Source organism: Lithobates pipiens, unplaced genomic scaffold (assembly GCF_037356315.1).
Source record: "Lithobates pipiens isolate NorthernLeopardFrog02 unplaced genomic scaffold, aLitPip1_a1.2 Scaffold_17, whole genome shotgun sequence".
In the NCBI taxonomy this organism is placed as follows: domain Eukaryota; kingdom Metazoa; phylum Chordata; class Amphibia; order Anura; family Ranidae; genus Lithobates; species Lithobates pipiens.
Window position 1 is genome coordinate 5,806,897 of NW_027507755.1, and position 20,775 is coordinate 5,827,671.

At 41.3% G+C, this 20,775-nt stretch overlaps 1 protein-coding gene across 2 annotated transcripts in view; it reads left to right on the forward strand.

The window, feature by feature from the left end:
* Positions 1–20,775, forward strand: part of MRE11 (MRE11 double strand break repair nuclease) — a 594,456-nt gene that overhangs the window by 18,015 nt on the left and 555,666 nt on the right. For both annotated transcript variants that reach the window (XM_077484966.1, XM_077484967.1), the window contains exon 3: positions 6,251–6,383. In XM_077484966.1, coding sequence (XP_077341092.1) covers positions 6,251–6,383 — 133 coding nt within the window. The remainder of the gene's footprint in view (positions 1–6,250; positions 6,384–20,775) is intronic.

Genomic DNA, 20,775 nt, shown 5'->3' on the forward strand with positions numbered 1-20,775 from the left:
AAAAGCAGCATTAAAACTATGAAAACAAGTTTTTGCCTGGAGTTCTGCTTCAAGTATTGAATCTCATATCCTTTATGAAGCTTCTCTTACTTTAAAATCCAAAACACATCCCTTGCATTCTCCGTGAGAGTCCTGGGCCTCATGGTTACCTTTGCTCAGTTCCACTTACAGCCTTTCAAACACAACACTCTGTTGGCCTGGAACAAAAACACCCATCTCTTTACTTCACTATGCTTCTCTCTAATCAAGCAAAAAACTTTGTAGCTTGCTGGATTTCCAATCCAGCTATTGAAATAGGAAAGTTGTTTCTCCCACACGTTCGGAAGGTGGTAACAACAGATGCCAGCCTTGGAGGCTGGGGAGGAGTATTCCAGTCTCTCAAAATTCAGGGAACCTAATCACCCAGGGAAGTAAAGCTTCCCATCAGCATCTTAGAGTTCAAAGCAATAATCTGCACCACTGGACCCCCTTTTCTTCAGGGAAAGTCATTTAGGGTACAGTTATTTTCTGTAGCTTATGTAAATGATCAGAAGGGTTACTAGGAGTCAGGCAGACTTGAAGGAAGTAAGTCTGATCATCTCCTGTGCAGAAATATACTGTCCAGCAGTCTCTGCTGTTCACGTCCTGGGAGTGGATAATTGGTTGGTGGATTTCCCCAGTCATCACTGCCTGAACAAAGGGGAATGAACCCTTTATCTCAACATCTTCATGTGTCAGAAATGGGGGACCCCAGATGTAGACATCCTGACCTTCAGGTTCAACAAGTTACTCCTGTTTGTTGCCAGGACCAAATGAATGCCCTCTTCCAATGGCATTGAATGCCCTGCTATTTCCCTGAACTTAAGTTAAGTCAGTACAGTATATGCCTTCCCTTCAGTGCAGATTTTTCCTTGACTGCTCTGCATAATAGAGGAAGAAAATAAATCAGTGTTTCTCATTATACCAAACTGACCCAGAAGAACCTGGTACACAGACATGCTCAAATTCCTAGGGGACAACCTCTGGCCTCCTCCAAACAGGCTAGGTTGGCTGCCTCAGGGCACCTGTCCTGTCTTGCTACTCAGCATGACTGCTGAAACCTAGATTTTGAAAGACTGAAGTATAGCTGACTTTGTCATTGCTACTTTACTCAAAGGCCACTTATAGAAACATCTACTATACTACCTGGAAATCCCTTTTCAACTGGTGTGCACACAATCATTTTAAACACAGAGTTACTTGTTAACTTGCATTTTTGCCTTCCTGTAGTCGGAACTTGACCAAAACATAACTCTTAAATTGGTTGTAAATCCTTTAGATATACCCAGTGAAGTAAATAGCCTCAGATGATACCCACAGATGAAACAAATCATTCTACATACGTTTTAATGTATATCTACTGTCTTCCCCTTTCTACACTCTTTGAAAAGATCGTGTTAGAAATCTTTCTTTCTCTTTTAGCAGTGGATGGGGAGTCTGCACTTACACTGTGAGAGCTGATTGGAGGAAAGGCACCCCCTCCCCTCCACATAGGCAGAGGAGCAAAGGAACATGCACAGCTGTATTATGAATAGAAAAGCTCCCTGCTCATTTCCCTCTAAGCACCCTCCCCGACACAAATTTTCAGCTGATGTTATCGCGTGTCAGAGATTGTCAGAAGTGACTCTGCTGATAACAGAGGAATGGAGTACCAGTGAGAAACAGCACTTAGAGCTTTGGAGAGGGATAAGTAAACACTACAGATATATGTGCTTAGATCAAATTTCATGAATGGGGTTTACAACTACATTAAGAAACAGGTTTCTTGTTCATTCTATTCTAGAAACCTCTAGCTTTACTTTCACTTGTAAAAACCTTCATTCAAGGTGTCTTATGGATCAGACCCCCATTACAGCTCCCTGTGCTTCCTTGGGAACTCAATTTGGTTTCCTCTTCCCTGCTGAAACCACCTTTGGGATCCATTAGAGAACTCCCTTTGGGTGGTGCAGATTGGTCTTCTTGGTGGCTGTCAATTGACTTTCCCGTAAACTCCTGCATTTTTGAGTACAGGATAGGACTCATGACACCCTCTCCTCTGTTACTCTGAGGTTTTAGAGAGTGGGGTAAGGTTATATGAGTAAAGCCCAAAGGCGTGTGATGAAAAGCTTTGCCATTGTCGAATCACCTGAAGACAGGGGTTCCCCCAAATGGGCATGACCAGAAATAACCCAGGGTCTATGAATATCCAGTGTTTGTCTTGTTCTGTACTCCTAGGATATCAAATATACAAGTCAATTAAAAAATGTTTTTTTCCATATGTCAAATATCAGTTTAGTTAATTTAGATACTAAAAATGAACTCACCATGCCAATGACATGTGTAATTTGTATAAAATGATATCATCTTTATGTGTAGACACTATTTGAATCAAGACTTAATGTGTGCCTGTTTAAAAATGTTTAAAAAGTCAGCAATAGCCACAGGTATAATTTGATAATGATAATAATTCTTCTTATAAATGTACTGTATAGTGTGGAAATTGCTCTCTCTTTTTTGTTTATTGACAGACACAGCACCTTTAATCTTGACCTTAGGGTAATATCGCCACCTTCAGGAGGGGACTAGGCAGAACATGTAAAAACAGCAAAACTGCACATTACTGCCCAGAGAGCTGTCCTACTTTCTATAACCCCTCACTCTGCTTCCAGCAGCTCAGTTTTTTTATGCCTAGTATATGAGAAGGACCTTGCTCCCGGTGGGGACCATTGGTCCTGGGAATTATTTCTGCTTTTGGATTCCTGTGATCTACAATCAACGGTCGGGCTGGGTGACAGGCTGGATAATATAGAACATGGTAGTCTCCCCAGCCTGTCGAGTGTTAGCAGACTTTAGCTATGCTCTGGGTCGGCCACGACATGCCCCGTCTGATCCAGGGGCGGCCGGTGAGCTATATGCTCTGGGGCACACATATGACCGGACTACTGCTGTCTGTGTCACAGTGTGCTGTGGCCGACAATCTCCCTGTACTGCTCGTGTGATGGGTCTGTCCGTAGAATGCGTCCAGCAGTCTCTGCAGGAGGAATAAGTATGGTTCCACCTGTCTCTGCAGGATGGAGCAGCTGGGCATTCCCTGGGATGTCAACTAGGGGGTCTCTCACTCTCCCTTTCTTCTGTCCCTGTCTCTTTCCCTCCTCCCCATGCTATGGGCCGCTGTTTGACTGGGCATAGGGAGTGCGGTGCACGTACCTGGCCGGGGGTCCTCGGGGGGGGCTCTGGGTCCTGACAGGTTTCCTCGGTCTGCGTGCAGCTGGCAGACCAGTTGGTGCAGGGCCTGAGGGGTATGTCTGTGATGCGGCCTTAGATATGGCCCCTTTGCTTTCTAGAGTCTCAGTATCAGCTGTGGTGCTACGTTGCCTATTTGGGATAAAATGCTGGTCTGCGGACCAGGCATCTAAGAAAGCACTGGCGGATTTGCCCTTCCGGGCGGGAGGCTCGCTGAATGACATTATTAAGAATGTTACTGGGGGAAAGAGTACTTTACTCCCACAGTCCAGGAAGGGTAAAGAGCCACGCTGTAGGCAAGGGCCCTCCTTTTCTGCTCAGAAGCAGGTAAATGCTCCCAATCTGACAAGGTGCCTGCTGAGGGACAAAAGTGTCCCTGGTTTCGCAAGCCAAACAAACCTGTGAGCAAATCTGTTGCCGCATAAAGGTTTGCCCCCGCCCGACTCTCGGGTGGGTGATCGCCTTCGGGAGTTTGCAGCCCGGTGGACCGCCCTACTTTCCGACCAGTGGGCCTCCGAACTGGTTTCATCAGGATACAAGATCGTTTCTTTCTTGTCTACCAAACAGATTTTTTCCCTTCAACCTTCTTCCGGCACGTCGAGAAGCCCTGTTCGGGGCAGTACAGGACCTGCTGCTGCGTGGGGTGATAGTACCTGTGCCAACGCCGGAAAGGTTTCAGGGATTCTACTCCAATCTGTTTGTACTTCCAAAGAAGGAAGGGGTCCATCCGGTCCTGGATCTAAAGGCCCTCACCTGCTTTGTGAAAGTACAAAGGTTCAGGATGAAATCAGTTCACTTTCTGGTTGCTGCACTCCATCAGGGGCATTTCCTGTCATCCTTGGACACCAAGGACGCATACTTGCATGTTGCCATATGCATCCGGAATCAGAGGTTTCTGTGATTTGCCAATTTGTAGCTCTCCCTTTTGGCCTAGCATCTGCACCAAGGTGCTAGCCCCGATTCTGGCGTTGCTAAGGCAATAAGGGATCGCAAACGCGCGTTACCTGGATGACTTCCTTCTGAGAGCAGCTCACCCCTAAGAATTAAGGGAGGATGTGGTGATCACCATACAGACTCTTCGGGAGTTTGGTTGGGTACTGAACCTCCAGAAGTCGGTGTTGGTGCCGTCTCAACGTCTGGAGTCCCTGGGCTTGATTCTGGACTCCTCAGAGGCGAAAGTCTTTCTCCCTTCAGACAAGCTGCAGACTCTTTAAGCTGCGGTGAAGTTGTTGGTGTCCCCCACAGGTGGTCATCACTGCATTTTTGAATGCGAGTCCTGGGTCTCATGGTAGCAACTTTCGAGGCAGTACAATATGCTCAATTCCACACTCGAGTCTTGCAGAAAGAGATCCTGTCCAAATGGGACTTTTCTTCATCATCCCTGGATTGTCAAATTCGGGTGAGCCAGCTAGTCAGGGATTCCCTTCTCTGGTGGCTAAGGTCTCCTGCCCTTTGGGATCCCGTGTCAAGTAAACATGAAATGGGTTGATCACCGGTCTCAAGTACCTTTACTGTAGTGAAATGTCTTCCATCAGATTCAGTCAACTCACACATGAAATTAGTGTGGTTGAGGATCTGTGGGCTTTCCAATAATTTACAGTTGGCATTTATATTACCGCATGTCACAGCTTCTTTACGCTTATGATTCCCGCGGGATGGCCTGTGAGACCTACTCGAACCGGTCTTGAACCGGTAAATTGGTCAACTCTCAGTGGCTCAGCTAAATTAGAGGGGATAGAAGGATACTGAAAAACAGCAGCAGAATTAACAATCCAACACTAATCCCCCTGACTCTCAGAGGCTCTTACATGTTTTGCCTAGTCCTCTCCTGAAGGGGGCGATATAACCCTAAGGTCAAGATTAAAGGTGCTGTGTCCGTCAATCAACTTCAGAGAAAAGGATTTTAGAACGCAGCATTCATGTTTATTATTTAACCACTTCAGCCCCGGACCATTTTGCTGGCCAAAGACCAGACCACTTTTTGCGATTCGGCGCTGTGTCGCTTTAACTGACAATTGCTCGGTCATGTGACGTGACTCCCAAACAAAATTGACGTCCTTTATTTTCCCCACAAATAGAGCTTTCTTTTGGTGGTATTTAATCACCCCTGCGGTTTTTATTTTTTGCGCTATAAACAAAAATAGAGCGACAATTTTGAAAAAAACAAATTTTTAACTTTTTGTTATAATAAATATCCCCCAAAAATAGATAAAACATTTTTTTCCCCTCAGTTTAGGCCGATATGTATTCTTCTACATATTTTTGGTAAAAAAAAAATCACAATAAGCGAGTTATTGATTGGTTTGCGCAAAAGTTATAGCGTTTACAAAATAGGGGATAGTTTTATGGCATTTTTATTAATAATTTTTTTTTTTTACTAGTAATGGCGGCGATCAGCGATTTTTATTGTGACTGCGACATTATGGCGGACACATCGGACATTTTTGACACATTTTTGGGACCATTGTCATTTATACAGCAGTCGCTGCTGTAAAAAAAATGCAGTGATTCCTGTGTAAATGACACTGGCAGTGAAGAGGTTAACCAGTGGGTGGCAGTGTAGGGGTTAAGTGTTCCTAGGGGTGTGTTACTAACTGTTGGGGGCTGGGCTTTAATTTAGTGAACACTGATCTCGGCTCCAATCACATGGAGCAGAGATCAGCGTCCCTAGTTGCTAAGCAGAACGGGGAGATGCTGTTTACAAAGGCATCTCTCCATTCAGCTGCCCTGTGAGACGATCGCGGGTATGCCTGCGGTGATCGAGTCTGCAGGACCCGTGACCAGACTCACTGTGGTCCCGTGGGCGCTCGCGTTGGCAGGGCGGCAAATTTAAAGGGACGTACAGGTACGCCCATTTGCCTGCCCATGCCATTCTGCCGACGTACATCGGCGTGCGCCTTTTGGGAACTGGATAAGGAACGCGCAGTCCTTTGTATTATGAAATAATAACTCTCAATCTCAGGTCAGTGCCACTGTGAATTACAATTTCACCCATCTTCTTTGTCTATAGAGATGATGAAGACACATTTAAGATCCTGGTGGCCACTGACATCCACCTGGGCTATATGGAGAAAGATGCGGTACGAGGGAATGATACTTTTGTGACTTTTGATGAGATCCTGCGACTGACAAGAGATAATGAGGTAAGTGTGGAGTCATTCTGTGTAATGGCTTCTCATATGAATGAGACTAACACGGAAGAGCAAGGTCCTATTCATTGTCAGTCTTCATTGTTCTGCTGTTCATTTCAATATAATTTGCCTCAAAGGACCCTTGCAGGAAGTAATGGCAGGGTCTTTATGCTCCAGCCGCACAAGTGGCCATTAAATAGTTTACTGTTATTACATGACTAATCGGACTTAATGCACAGTAAGCTGCTGTAAGTGGTAATGCCACAAACCCCTAACCTAACACTATTGTCCTTGCTACTGATCGTTCAGTAAAATGAAAAGGAGGAAAATGATAACCTTTGCAGTGAACAATTTACTTTCATTATATAATACTTTTTAAGTTTGAGTAAAACACATGCATTGGAAGGGTTACCTGCTTGTTAAGTCTAAGGATAGAGGAATAAGGTGTAATACTTACCTTATTCCTCACTGCAGCAGGCTCCCTCCATCTGTGCGTATGGTCAACCAAAGCAGTGCCAATATCCCCATTGCACACCTTCCTAAATAAGGCTTAGGAGCAGTGGGTGCTGAAGCAACAACCAGCTGGAACTGGAGACATTGCAGGTCAAATGCACATTTTCGGCAGCACACCATGGATCGTTGAATACATCCAAAATCTTTATTAACCACTTCCGCCCCAGAAGATTTTACCCCCTTCCTGACCAGAGCACTTTATAGCATAAAGCGACACATAAATGGGAGTCTGATGAGGCTGTGCACCCCAAAACAAATATTTGAAAGGAATGGAAATTTCCCCATGGGGCTTTTTAGCAGCAAAAATCAATCGAAAAAGTTCATTAAAAAATCACTGATTTTATTAACGGGTGTTAGCCCGTAATAGTGGATTATACCATCCAATGTATAGAAAAACCCCAATGCATTTCAACTTTAGAGATTCTAGTCTTCTTCAGGGGGTGCTTACATTTCTATAAAAACATCAAATGTACAAATTACAATATTTAGTGACACATGGGCACATTTCATGACATACAGTCATGTATGCAACTTAATAATCACAATATATTTACCCCTTCCATTCAGTTAATTTGCATCCTCCAGAGACTTTGTTTAAAATGTAAAAGAATAGAGTAGAAGATTCCCCCCCCCCCCCAAGAGAGAATCCCAAATCTTCCTGGGGAACTGACCCCCTAATCCTCGCCTCCAAGCAGCAGGGCAGTCCGAGAGGCTTGCAGGTGATCACTGAATCGTGTCCCTCCCCACACAAAGGCACGTGGGGGAAGCGTGGGCAACGGAACACCTATAAATTCATGAGGTAGTATAAGTTAGCATGCTACATATAGTATTTAGTGATTTTTAAACAGTTACAACAAGGATTGGAACAGTCAATATATAATTAATAGATAAGAACACGCCTCTACATCTCCCATAAGGGCACAATGAGTAACCCAGTTAGCATCATGATTTAATTGATAGTTCAATATTTTATAAAATGCTAAAATTACGAATGTATAAAATGGGATACAAAAAAATTAAAACCACACAAAGAGGGGTGCTGAATGCATATTTCAGCATACCTCAGATGGTCAGAAATATGTGAAACACTAAACATGGTGCGTGTACATGAAGTGAAGTGAGAACACAGTAGAAGAAGAGCGTTTTAATGAGCATGTATGTGATGTAAAAACACTGCAAACATGCTGTTATTGATGATGTGAAAGAGTAAAGGATGAATGAAAGTAGGTGAAAAAGAAATGTTATCATTATGACATGCATCTAGAAGGGAAGTGCCGTAAAGAATATATAAAAAAGACATATAAAAGTGCTTGATGTGAAAGCGATACATTTATAGACATATAGAACAAACTATACCTGTTAGTTATAGTTGAGGATAATTAGGATGCTGGGGTCTAAAAGTTAGTGTGCAATGCCTGTATTTTTGAATCACAAAGCATTAAAGACGATACCACATCTATGTGAAAAGAAAATACCTTAGTATGGGCTGTTTACTAATGGTAATTACGGTAAGTTATAAACGTTTGCAGAAATCCCACAGTGGGCTGCTATCCTTACCCTGTCCTTGTGGTGTATGTATTATTGTGCTCTTGTCAGGAATCGACTGAGTAGATCTACTGACAAGTGCACCTTTAAATACCTTGTAATTAGTTTGTTTATCACTTGCCGGTGTGTAATCCTTCCCCTCCTTAATTCACCCCACCTGGGGCGGAGATAATGGCTGCTCAACAGCCCTTCGGTGGCCACCTCTTTTTACAATTTGGCACTGCATCACTTTAACTGACAATTGTGCAGTCGTTCGCTATACCCAAACAAAATTTGCTTCCTTTTTTTCCCCACAAATAGAGCTTTCTTTTGGTGGTATTTGATCACCTCTGCGGTTTCTATTTTTTGCACTATAAACAAAAAAAAGCATACATTTTGAAATAAAAAACAAAAAACTATTTTTTACTTTTTGCTATAATAATTATCCCCCAAATGAAAAATTAAAAATTAAAAAAATGTAATGTCTTTATCAGTTTAGACCAATATATATTCTTCTACATATTTTTGGTAACAAAAATCGCAATAAGCATATATTGATTGGTTTCTACAAACGTTATAGTATCTACAAACTATGGGAAAGATTTATGACATTTTTATCATTATTTTTTTTTTTTTTTACTAGTAATTACCTGCGATTTTTAGCTCTACTTCGACATTGCGACGGACAGATTGGACACTTTTGACACTTTTTTTGGGACCATTGGTAATTATACAGTGATCAGTGCTATATAAATGCACTGATTACTGTGTAAATGTCACTGGCAGGGAAGGGGTTAACACTAGGGGGGGCAATCAAGGGGTTAATTGTGTGTTTCCTCAGTGTGTTCTAACCGTATGGGGATAGAATTGACTAGAAGAGGAGACATGTTGTTTTTCCTACTTAGGAACAAACAATATGGCTCCTCTTCCCTGACAGCACTGGGATTTGTGTGTTTACACACATAAATTGCCGTGCTGGCGCTTGTGCAGGCAATCGGATCATTTACATTTTACAAAGGTGCTTAACAAGCCCATGGCTCACAAAACTATGCTCTTGCTTTAAATCAGTTTTGGCATATTTTGCGCTATTAAGACCATTTATCCGGATAGGAATAAATAGGTCGCTGCTAACCCTTTCCACTTCTGTGGGGAACTGGCCGTGATTTCCTCCTTTCTTAGTTTTATTTTCCTAATGAAAGGATATGGTCAGTACGTTATCTTGGAGGGAGATCTCTTTTATTTTATCACAGGGAATTTTTAAAAATATGGTCCTCATCTCCTACTCCCAGGCCATGATTGTCAGGTTGGATTACTGTAACATCGGGGGAACTGACTGTTCCTGAAATTTCTAGGGAACCAGGCCTTTCTTCCACCAGGTGGCAGTGTTGCCGGGAACGGGGAGTTTTAAGTCTCTCATATTTAATCAGGGAGTTGAATGTGACCACATTACTCAGTTCACACAGTCAATAATTGTGGAATGGATCGATTAAGGAGATCCATTCCAATTATCATATGATGGTGTGGTAGATTTGCAATAATAATAGGGTGCCTAATTTCCTTATTACCTAATTTAAGTTTAAGCCACGCAGTACCTCTCCCACCACCCCGATTAAGGAGCAGTCAAAGCTCCTAAGTTTTGGTTTGTTGGGCATTGAATTTACTACTTCATTAAATTGTTCCTGCAACAGGATAGTGGCTTGGGATCCCGTGTCAAGTAAACATGAAATGGGGTGATCACCGGCCTCATGTGCCTTTTCTGTACTGAAATGTCTTCCATCAGATTCAGTCAACTCGCACATGAAATTAGTGCGGTTGAGGATCTGTGGGCTTTCCAATAATTTACAGTTGGCATTTATCTCACCGCATGTCACAGCTTCTTTACGCTTCTGATTCCCGCCGGATGGCCTGCGAGGCCTACTCGAACTGCAAGCACAAGGAGTAGGAGGCATCCTGCCCGATTGGTCATTTACAACAACTCTCAGTGGCTCAGCTACATTAGCGGGGATAGAAGGATACTGAAAAACAGCAGCAGAATTAACAATCCAACACTGATTTCCCTGACTCTCAGCGGCTCAGCTACATTAGAGTAGTTAGAATGATACTGAAAAATGTCAGGGGTATGGTGTGTGTCTCCTGTCATCGCACTCAGGGTTGTCCTCTGCTGGAGGACAGTCTGGGGTTTTACGCATTCTGTGACACTGGGTTAGTCACAGGAGAGGCCCCTAAAAAAGATGGGTTAGCAGATTGGCGGTTAATCAGGTGTGTCATTTGTTTGCACATTCAATTAATCTGAGTCTCTACCTGTTCAGTTCGCTGGCCCATGGCACTTTGGCGATTTGCCCTATTTTGCCTGACCTGGTTATATTCAGAACGGGACTGCAGAGATGCATCAGACTCATCAGCACTCCTCTGGTCTTGATGCTGTGTCCTTTCTCTCAGGAGTTCCTGTGGTTCCCTTAGATTTTGGGGAATTAGGGGAGCTACACCAACCCTGGGGTTAGTGACGTGTTCCTGATTGGGAAATGACCTGTGATTATCAGGATTTTCATTAAAATTACGGTCTCTTATGAAGTTGGGGTCTCGGTTAAAGCTGGAGTTTCTGTAATAACTGGTGTACAATTGGAAGTTGGGGTCTCTCTTAAAATTAGGGTTTCTGTCAAAGTTAGGGTTCCTGTTAAAGTAGGGGTACCTATTAAAATTGTGATCTGAATTCAGATTTGAATGTTGGTTGTTCTGGGACCCCTGCGGATATACCCTCTGGCTCTTTGTGTGCCCGGTGCCCCTTTCATCCTCACTACCATAACCTTGCAACCTCTGTGTGTCCCCCATCATCTGTAGGCTGGGGCATAACTCCAGGAGGTCCCATGGGTTTCCCATCTTGGACTGCCTCAGCATATCATTTTCTCTCTGTTTGCAGACTGAGAGGTTGAGGGGGTCACAGTAGTGGCTGCTACGGTTTTAGGGTTGGGTTTCGCTTCTCCTTTCACCCCACCTTCGCTAGATTGAGTGAGTATAGATGATCACTCTCTCTGACTAACCAATCCAGGGCACATCCCTTTTTAAAATCCCTTGCCAGCCCCAATATTATATAAGCAGGTAATGCTTCATAAAATAGAGTCTTGAATTCTGGCTGGCCCAGATTGGGGTCTTTTTCAGCCAGAAAGTAAGTGCTTCTCAATACGTCAATACGTCCAGAAATTATGTGGGACACTGATTAGGGCCAGATTTTAAATTGTAGGCCGAGGCTTTGGCAGCGGTGACAGTTTTGTAGGGTCCGAACTCCATTTGACACCTATGTTTAATCTCCCTCCATGACTGACCATACAGGGCCTGTAATGATTCAAAGAATTGACTGTACTTTTCTTCAAATATCCATGGTAGTAACTCAGTTTTAGTACGATCGTCCTGAATGTCTAAGATTTTTTAAGGTACGTTCTTATGTTCCTAGATGGTCAGTGATGGTTGGGGATCCTTTCTTGTAAAAAATGGGAACATTTTGTTTTAAGAATTTTATCATTTTGGAGTGTCATACTTTTTAACTGGGGTGCTAGGCTTCCTTTTCTGCCCATATGAAGCCCTTTCTACTTCCTTCTCTGTACACTCTGGGGACTATTTTTGAAGCTTATGGGGTAACCTGTATTCTGACCCTGTCTCATCGTGACCTGTTTCCCATGGAAATATGAATATTTACATCTTTCCATTTCCAGTTCCTCATGGAGTCATAGTCTAACTGGGATGTTAATTTCTCTGCCCGTTTCTCCATTACTCTCTCCTCGAATTTGAGTCTCTTAATTCCTGCTTTACTCTTTATCTCCAGCAGCAGAGTTTGCTTCAATGGGGCCTTTTCTCTCTTGTTTGTAATGTTCTATTTCTTGTTTACATTTTTGATTTTTCTCTTGCAGTTTTTTCAATAGGTGACTGGACTCTTCATATAAGGCCTGAGTATTTTGAATCTGGCCCACTAACGCTTCCTGACCTTCTCTAGATCATCTGAGTCTACTCTCAGCCTGTTGGAGCTTGATTGACAGGGATTCTATCTTCTCTTTTTTGTTATTTAAGGTGGTGCAAGTTTCTATTTGATAAGCGTCAGTATTTTGAGCAAGTGTGAACAAGCCCTAAGAGACAAATTTATAATAAACTAAAAGAGAAAGTATCCAGCTTTACGGAGGGAATATTATTAACAGCAGGAAAATTTAACTGTGTATTGAACCACATCAAGACTCTTCCTCACAGGCTACCTCACTGGTTTATTTTAGAGCTCTAAAGAAGATTAAATAGATTTTATATAAACTAAGTTACATATGCCTGGAGAGTGAATAATCCAAATACGAAAGACTACCTGATTTCATATTCTAGAATATATTACTTCCTTATCTCTCAAGCCTTTGTTAAATGAATTGCAGCGGTTCATGTAGGCCAGTTCAATTTATCAGACCAAACACCAATTTACTCGAAACTTCATTGCAACAACGGAACAGCTCAACATACATCTGGTAATTAAATGGTACTTTAATAAACAATAGAGAAAAATAAGTTTAACAATAGAAGACTATTTTGATAACAATAAACACTCGGTATCTTCCCCAGCAATTTTATGAGACGTTCATAAATCCATTCTACTAGGTAAAGTGATAGAAATACCCAGGTAGCACCCTGAACTGAAAAACAAAATGAAAGAGAAAATAATTCACTACCAGAAGAAATAGCAAAACTGGAACAGATCCAAAAAAGAAAGCTCTCAATTGAAACACATAAACAATTATTACTAAATTAAAAGTAACATTATTTACCAGGACAATTAAATGTTCCACACACTATAATCACTAAAACCATGAACAGATTAATGTAAGAAGTCCTTTGGTAGAGTGATGGCCTCACACACTACAAGAAAATTGGGTGAACGATCGTCTTGTTTTCCTCGATGCTTCACAGCAGGTCCAAACCAGGGATGGTACTAATTTCACGAAAATTCTCAAACAATTAAGTCTTTTTTTTGTTTGTTGCTGATCGTCCATAGTTTTTCGTATACGATTTTTGTCATACGAAAGCGATAAGAAAACAGTACACATTAAATGAACGTCATTCATTCTGTTTACATATAGGAACATTTTTGGAGTTTGTCCCTTTGGAAATTTTAATTTGGAAAGTCTGAATCGGATTTTGAAAGTTGTGTACACACTATACGAAAATCGATCCAATGGCACCAAGCATGGATGCCCTCTTTTGCCACTTATATTTGTTCTTAGATAATCCCAATATCACAGGGATTGATGTTTTGGGACGTACCTATAAAATAGCATTTGCTAAGGACATTTTACTCTTCCTCTCTAACCTAAAATTTACAATCCCTAATCTACTCAATGTTTTTCACACTATAACACCCTGTCTAACTTGCAAATCAACTTCTCCAAATTGTTTTGCCTTGAATGTGACATTGCCGAAAATCTGAGGAGATTGCATGCCAATCTAGCTTTCCCTTCTCATGGAAAAGGCGATCTATCACATACCTCGGGATCCAGCTCCCATCCTCCGTATCTGACCTCTACACACTTAACTATCTGCTTTTACTCCGTGACATCCAACTTGACTTCCAAGCCTGGCACAAGGGGCTTTTCTCTTGGTTTGAATGGACAGCCATCATGAAGATGAATGTATTTCCATGTGTCTTGTATGTCTTGCAAACAATCCCTATTCTTTTGCCTAAAGCATTCTTTCTAGCTTACCGCAGAGCTTGTACTCTTTTTGTATGGGCCGGAAACGTCCCAGAATTAGTTATGACATACTTACGCTACAAAAACTGAAAAGAGGCTTAGGTTTGCCAGACATCTACAAATATTACTTGGCCAGTCATCTCACAAGAATAGTTGACTGGAACTTGCGCCAAAACTTGAAAGTATGGGTCCGCCTAGAGCAGGCAAATTCAAGAGTCCCCCTACACCTGATCCCCTGGCTACCCAAGCAACATACTCCTCAAGACTGTGTAGATCACCCAATGTTAGGAACATCCTTGCTCTACTTTAGACTGGCATGCAAATCTTTCACCCTCTCTTCATCTCTCTCTCTCCCCTTACTCCTTTTCGATATAATCCTGACTTCTCCCCAGGCTTGTCCCCTCAATTCCTAAAAGAGATTTGGCCTCATGAGCAGATTTCTGCAGAACACTTCTTTCATAGAGGCACCTTTCTATCTTCCAATGCCCTGAAAGCTTAGATGCGCACCTCCTCTATCCCCTTCTGGACTTTCCACCAATTGCGGCACTTCTTTAATTACCCGAAAACTTCTCCAGACTGGTCTCGCCCGCACACGGCTATATGCTTCAGATACACACCACAATCCACGTACTATCTATGCTATACGCTCTCCTTTTTTCAGACAGCTCCCCAAAGGCCAGTAGAATGTGTCAAAACTGGGAATACCAATTTGATCTTAACCTCACAGGGGAAGATTTGGACAGGATTCTTTACCACTGTCAATAAACATAACGATCCAGGAAGCAGAATACGATTTTCAGGGGTGGTAAAGGACACCTTTACTTAACAAATTTTCATCCTCAGTCTTTTCTCTATGCTGGAGATGTGAGTCTGCACCTGCCCCTTTTTTACACTTAGTGATAATGCACAAAACTACAATCATTTTGGTCTGCGATACACCCAGACATAGTAAAAATAACCAGGTACAAGCTTGATTTCACCACTGCTTAATACTTATTGCACCACTCCTCTTTGCCAACATCCACTTATCTCAAATACCTAGCCCTGCACCTTGTTGTAATTGCTGGCAGAAGATGCATTTCCCCTCATTGGGGCTCCAATACCATCAGTGTAGCGTGCGATGATCCTTACAAATTCACCTGCATGTGGGCATGCTGGCTTGACTTTCAAGGCTCACTATGTGCTGTTATACCACAGTTCTCACCAGACAGATCCCCTAAACGCGTTGACCCGAGATGGAAACAGTGAGGCCTTCTCCCATTTCTATGTATAATAATTTCCACACTTCCCAGTTATGACAAGACCTCACCCTGCCCTTTTGATGATGGTCATTTCCATTTCTGGTTTTCTGTTTGTAACCCGAGCACATATGTAATTTACAACCATACTCTTCACTCCCAAACTCCAACCCCCCCCCACTCCAAATTTGTCTGTGATCTTTTGCCAACCCAGCTGCACATTACTGTATGTGAAGGGTATATATAATGCAAAGTATAAATGTATTAACAGAACTAACATTTAGAATATGCCTTCTTCTTGACCCGTGTCTGCCACCCTGCCTCTTATTATATGACTGTTTATCTTTTATCTTTACGATACTTTATCTGCCATGTATGACATAATCACCTTACTTTAATATATTCGTCATGTGGATTTTTTCTTTGGAAACTGCTAAGAAACTCCAATAAAATCCTTGGAAAAGAAAGAAAATCGAATGATCATTCCTCGATTTTCTTAGTGTGTACCCTACTTCTTTTTTTTTTTTATATCATCAACATTTTTTATAATATTATCTATATTTCTTTTTAATATTATCAACTTAATTTCCATACCATGCTTCCACTTAAATAATGAATAACATAAATGAATCAGTATTAAAGTCCTTAAACTGTCACCAATATTCTACACTCAAGTGAAGTGAATATTTTTTGTGCTGTGCTTGTTCACATTATCAAAGAATATTTACTTCACTTGAGTGGAGTTTACTTGTGGCAGTTTACGGACTTTAATATAATTAATTTATGTTTTCATTATTTAGGTGTAAGTGCGGTATGGAAATTTAGTTTATTTCTTTTTCATTTTTAGACCTTAGGGTCCCATTACGAGCAGCTTTCAATTTATACTACAGTTGTGCTCATAAGTTTACACACCCTGGCAGAATTTATGATTTCTTGGCCATTTTTCAGAGAATATGAATTATAACAAAAACATTTATTTCACTCATGGTTAGTGTTTGGCTGAAGCCATGTATTATCAATCAACTGTTTTTACTCCTTTTAAATAATAATGGCAACATAAACTACCCAAAAGACCCTGATCAAAAGTTTACATACCCTGGTGATTTTGGACTGATGAATTTTTCGGGATGCAAAGAAAAACCCACAAATAACTTCAGGTGAAATACAGGACACTCTAAAAACATGTGGTGTGGCTGTTTCAATGCACAATAAGGAGGCACTTGAAGAAAGATGGGCTGCATGGTCGAGTCACCAGAAGAAAGCCATTACTATGCAATTGCCACAAAGTATCCTGCTTATAATACGCCAAACAGCACAGAGACAAGCCTCAAACCTTCTGGCACAAAGTCATTTGGAGTAATGAGACCAAAATTGAACTTTTTGGCCACAACCATAAATGCTACATTTGGAGAGGATTTAATAAGGCCTATGATGAAAGGTACAGAGGTGGATCGCAGATGTTTTGGGGATGTGTGAGCTAAATGCAGCATGTTTTAAAAAAATACTGCATTCTGCATTCATCAGCCAGGAAGCTGCGCATGGGGCGTACTTGGACATTCCAACACGACAATGATCCAAAACACAATTCCAAGTTGATCTGTCATTGGCTACAGTAGAATAAAGTGAAGGCTCTAGGGAGATCTCAAACATGCAGTTCATGCAAGATAGCCCAAGAATTTACAGGAACTGGAGGCTTTTTTGACAAAATTAATGGGCAGCTTTACCATCTGAGAAGATAAAGAGCTTCGTCCACAATTACCACATAAGACTTCAAGCTGTCATTCATGTTAAAGGGGACAATACATGGTATTAAGAACCGGGGTATGCAAACATTTGAACAGGGTCATTTGGGTAGTTTTTGTTGCCATTATGATTAATAAAAGAGTAAACACAGTTGATTGATAATAAATAGCTTCAGCCAAACACTAACCATGAGTGACAGAAAAGTTTTTGTGTTGTCATTCATGTTCTCTGAAAAATGGCCAAGAAATCATACATTCTGCCAGGGCATGTAAACTTATGAGCACAACTGTATATTTGTACTGATTTTTGAATTCTATCACTATTTTTGTATTTTGTATTCACTATATATTTATTTAATATTGTTATTTATTTGTAGGTCCAGGGTGCGTGGTCTTGGGAAGTTTTCCTTTCTTTCTTTAACCTATTGGTAATATAACCTTAGCAGAACAAAAAGAGAAATGTAACAAAACTGAAGAATATTTTAGGAATGTTATTATGCCTCCACTTAAAAGCAAAACTTGGAAGAAGTTATCACTTTGCTAGTATTCAAAATCAAAAAGAAGTCAGCGCTGCATGGGTCAAAGGAATGCCAGGTGAATCCCTCAGTGACAGTGGTAAAAAATTCCAAGTTTAATGATAAATGATCTTACAGAAACCGAATCAAAATACCAGTCATAGGGTAATAAATATAAGGGGAAGTATAAAGTAAAATCACATCAAATTGGAAAGTGCTTACAATATCACTCAAGGTCCCCGGGGCAGTGAGTGGCTGACGGCATCCATAGATGGAATGATGAAGCATAGGAGGCACCCAAAAACGGACAATGGACCCTCTCACAAGTGCTTTCTGGGCTGGCTGGGTGGCATTCTGGTGGAGAGGAGAAGAAGCCACGGTGTGCGGAAAGTGACAAGCCAGTCTCCAAGAGCCTGCAGGCTGGGCTGGCTGCCACGCCGTTTGAGGATATGGAGAAGCCGTGGTCCACAGACGCGGTTTTGAGCTCCCGAAGTAGCAGGATTATTGCCACCTCCTATGCTTCACCCAAGTGCAAGAATTAAAATCGATGGATTGATTGGAATAAAAATTCAGATTAAAAACAGAACCCGTTGTCAACTCTCCCCAATCCTCTTTGTTGCAATCAAAATGATTTTACATAAGCTAAGCCAGTGGGAGCATTAGAGGTTTAATGTGATACTAAACTCACATTTTTACATCAATGCTTACAAAATTTCAAGTATACCAAGCCACTTTTTTTTTTTTTTTTCTTTTTAAATCTCCTACTGTTGTTTTCAGGCTTCATTTTTGTTTGAACTTAGCGTGACTTTAATCAATGACAGTAAGCACTATAAAGTTTCAGCATTTGCAGTTGACCTTCTTATGTTTATCACAGAACCATTGATCTCTCTTCTGAATAATATGCAAAACATAAACATTTTTAGTACAGCGTCGACTTCAAAGTCAATTATACAAAGTCAGAACTGTTTAATATTAATGTTACTAATGAGAAATGGAAATCTCTATCTTCTCACTACCAATTTAAACATAACCCAAGAAACAAAATACCTAGGAAACAGGATCTCCAACAGCATCAGAGATGTTTACCTGAATTGTAAACCTTTAGTGAAAAAAAAATGAAAACCGATAAAATTAGTCTTGAAAAAGATTTGACCCAAGATATAATACCTGCTGATTAAGGCCTCATGTACGCTGCTGCTGGCAAACGGACGTTTAGGAGCAGTTGGGCTCGTCATGGGATCCACATTAACAAACCAACCAAAAAATAACATCTATCTACAAGCACACTGCTTTCTCAGCTGCTACTCACACTGTTCTCTCACATAATGGCTGAAATAGTTGATAAATACTTGTTTTTAGTGCTTTCTAATCATTTGGGAGGGTCTCCTGAGGTTATCTTTAGTAAACGCTTTTGAATGCAAACATGGCTAAACCGGCTTGTAAACGCTGCTGAACACACGCTTTTAAACGGGTTACTGGCTGTTCTGTTCCAGTGTTCAGGAGAGGTTGAGAAATGTCCCGTGTACATGAAGCCTAACACCAATATATTTACCTGAATTAAAAAAACATGAAAACATAATATGCTTCTAAATTTCATCTGTACCAAGCAGTCCAGTGTGGGCACACACACTGCGTTTTGAGGTTTCGTTATTGACACCATCTAAAGATCGCAAATGGACTGCGTTTTGAATGCGATGTGAATGGCACAGAAACGCAAAGCGCATTTCTGTACGATGGCATGGTGTGAACCGACCCTTAACCTCCACTTAAGGAAAGGCTTCTTCACAGGTAAAGCTGTTAAAATGCAAGCTAAACTCTCTCAAGAACTAGTTCTGGCATTTTCAGTAGATAAAAAAAAAAAAAAAAGAACTGTCATACTTACTTGCTCTCTGGTTTTGCAAAGAGCAGCCCTGATCCTGCTTTTCTTGGCTCCTCCGCCAGTGCTTGTGGCTCCCCCCATCCCCCCTCGAGTGCCCTCATAGCAGAATGCATGCTCACTCCCTAGCCCCACTGTTCATAAGACACACAGAACAGGGCTCAGCCCCAATCCCTCATCGCTGGCTGTATTTAACAGCAGTAGTAGGCAATGCTTCTGTATTCCAACAATTGAGGAGATAGCCTTTGCTTTCATGCTAGATCGAGATCAGGCTCTAGTAAGTATTCTCCTTTTACAACCACTTGAACATTTGTAGGTAATAACGCCAGTGATTATTGATCCAGGCAATATTAGTTGCCTTCTGGGCATCAGGAAGGAATTATTTTTTCCCCCACTGGAGCAAATTGGCTGAGACACAGCAGTGGCACCATTGGCTCCCGCAGCTGTCAATCAAAGTCAGCCAATCAGGGGGGAGAGGGGGCGGGCTGGGTTGGGGCTCCATATCTGAGTGGACACACGGAGCTATGACTCGGTTCCAGTGCCCCCATCGGAAGTGGCCAGGATCAGCAAACGGGGACCCGAGAAGAAGAGGATCGGGCTGTTCTGTGCAAAACCAACTGCACAGAGGAGGTAAGTATAACATTTAAAAAAAACAAAACAAAAAAAAAAAACAAGACGATTTTACAATCCCTATAATTACTTCTGGTAAACCTAATTTCCTTGAGAGTGGGCACTACAAAAATTGCAATTACCGCCTGTACTTCTCATAATGCACCACTAAGAAAATACAAAAGTGATCCTTCTTCAGAAAGTAAATAGTCCTGCAATTTGGGTAATTATTGCATTCTTTTGGGCATAATCTTTGCAGAACAGAGCAGTACATTATCATTTCAATTGAAATGAAAAAAAAAACAATTTTCTGAAAACTTTTTATTTATTTTTCCTTTTCTTTTGTTGTTTTGCTGTATGGTTTATAAAAATCACACGCAATAATATAATCGCACACTATCTTTTTGAAGCCTGGCAGTGATATACTAAAGTCCTCAAGTTCTTTCAGTGTCTGTGTGTGTGTGTGTGTGTGTATATATATATATATATATATATATATATATATATATATATATATATATATATACACAGCTTGTATAACAGTGTAAATTTGCTGTCCCCTCAAAATAGCTCAACACACAGCCATTAATGTCTAAATTGGCAACAAAAGTGAGTACACTCCTAAGTGAAACTGTCCAAATTGGGCCCAACTAGCCATTTTCCCTCCCCGGTGTCA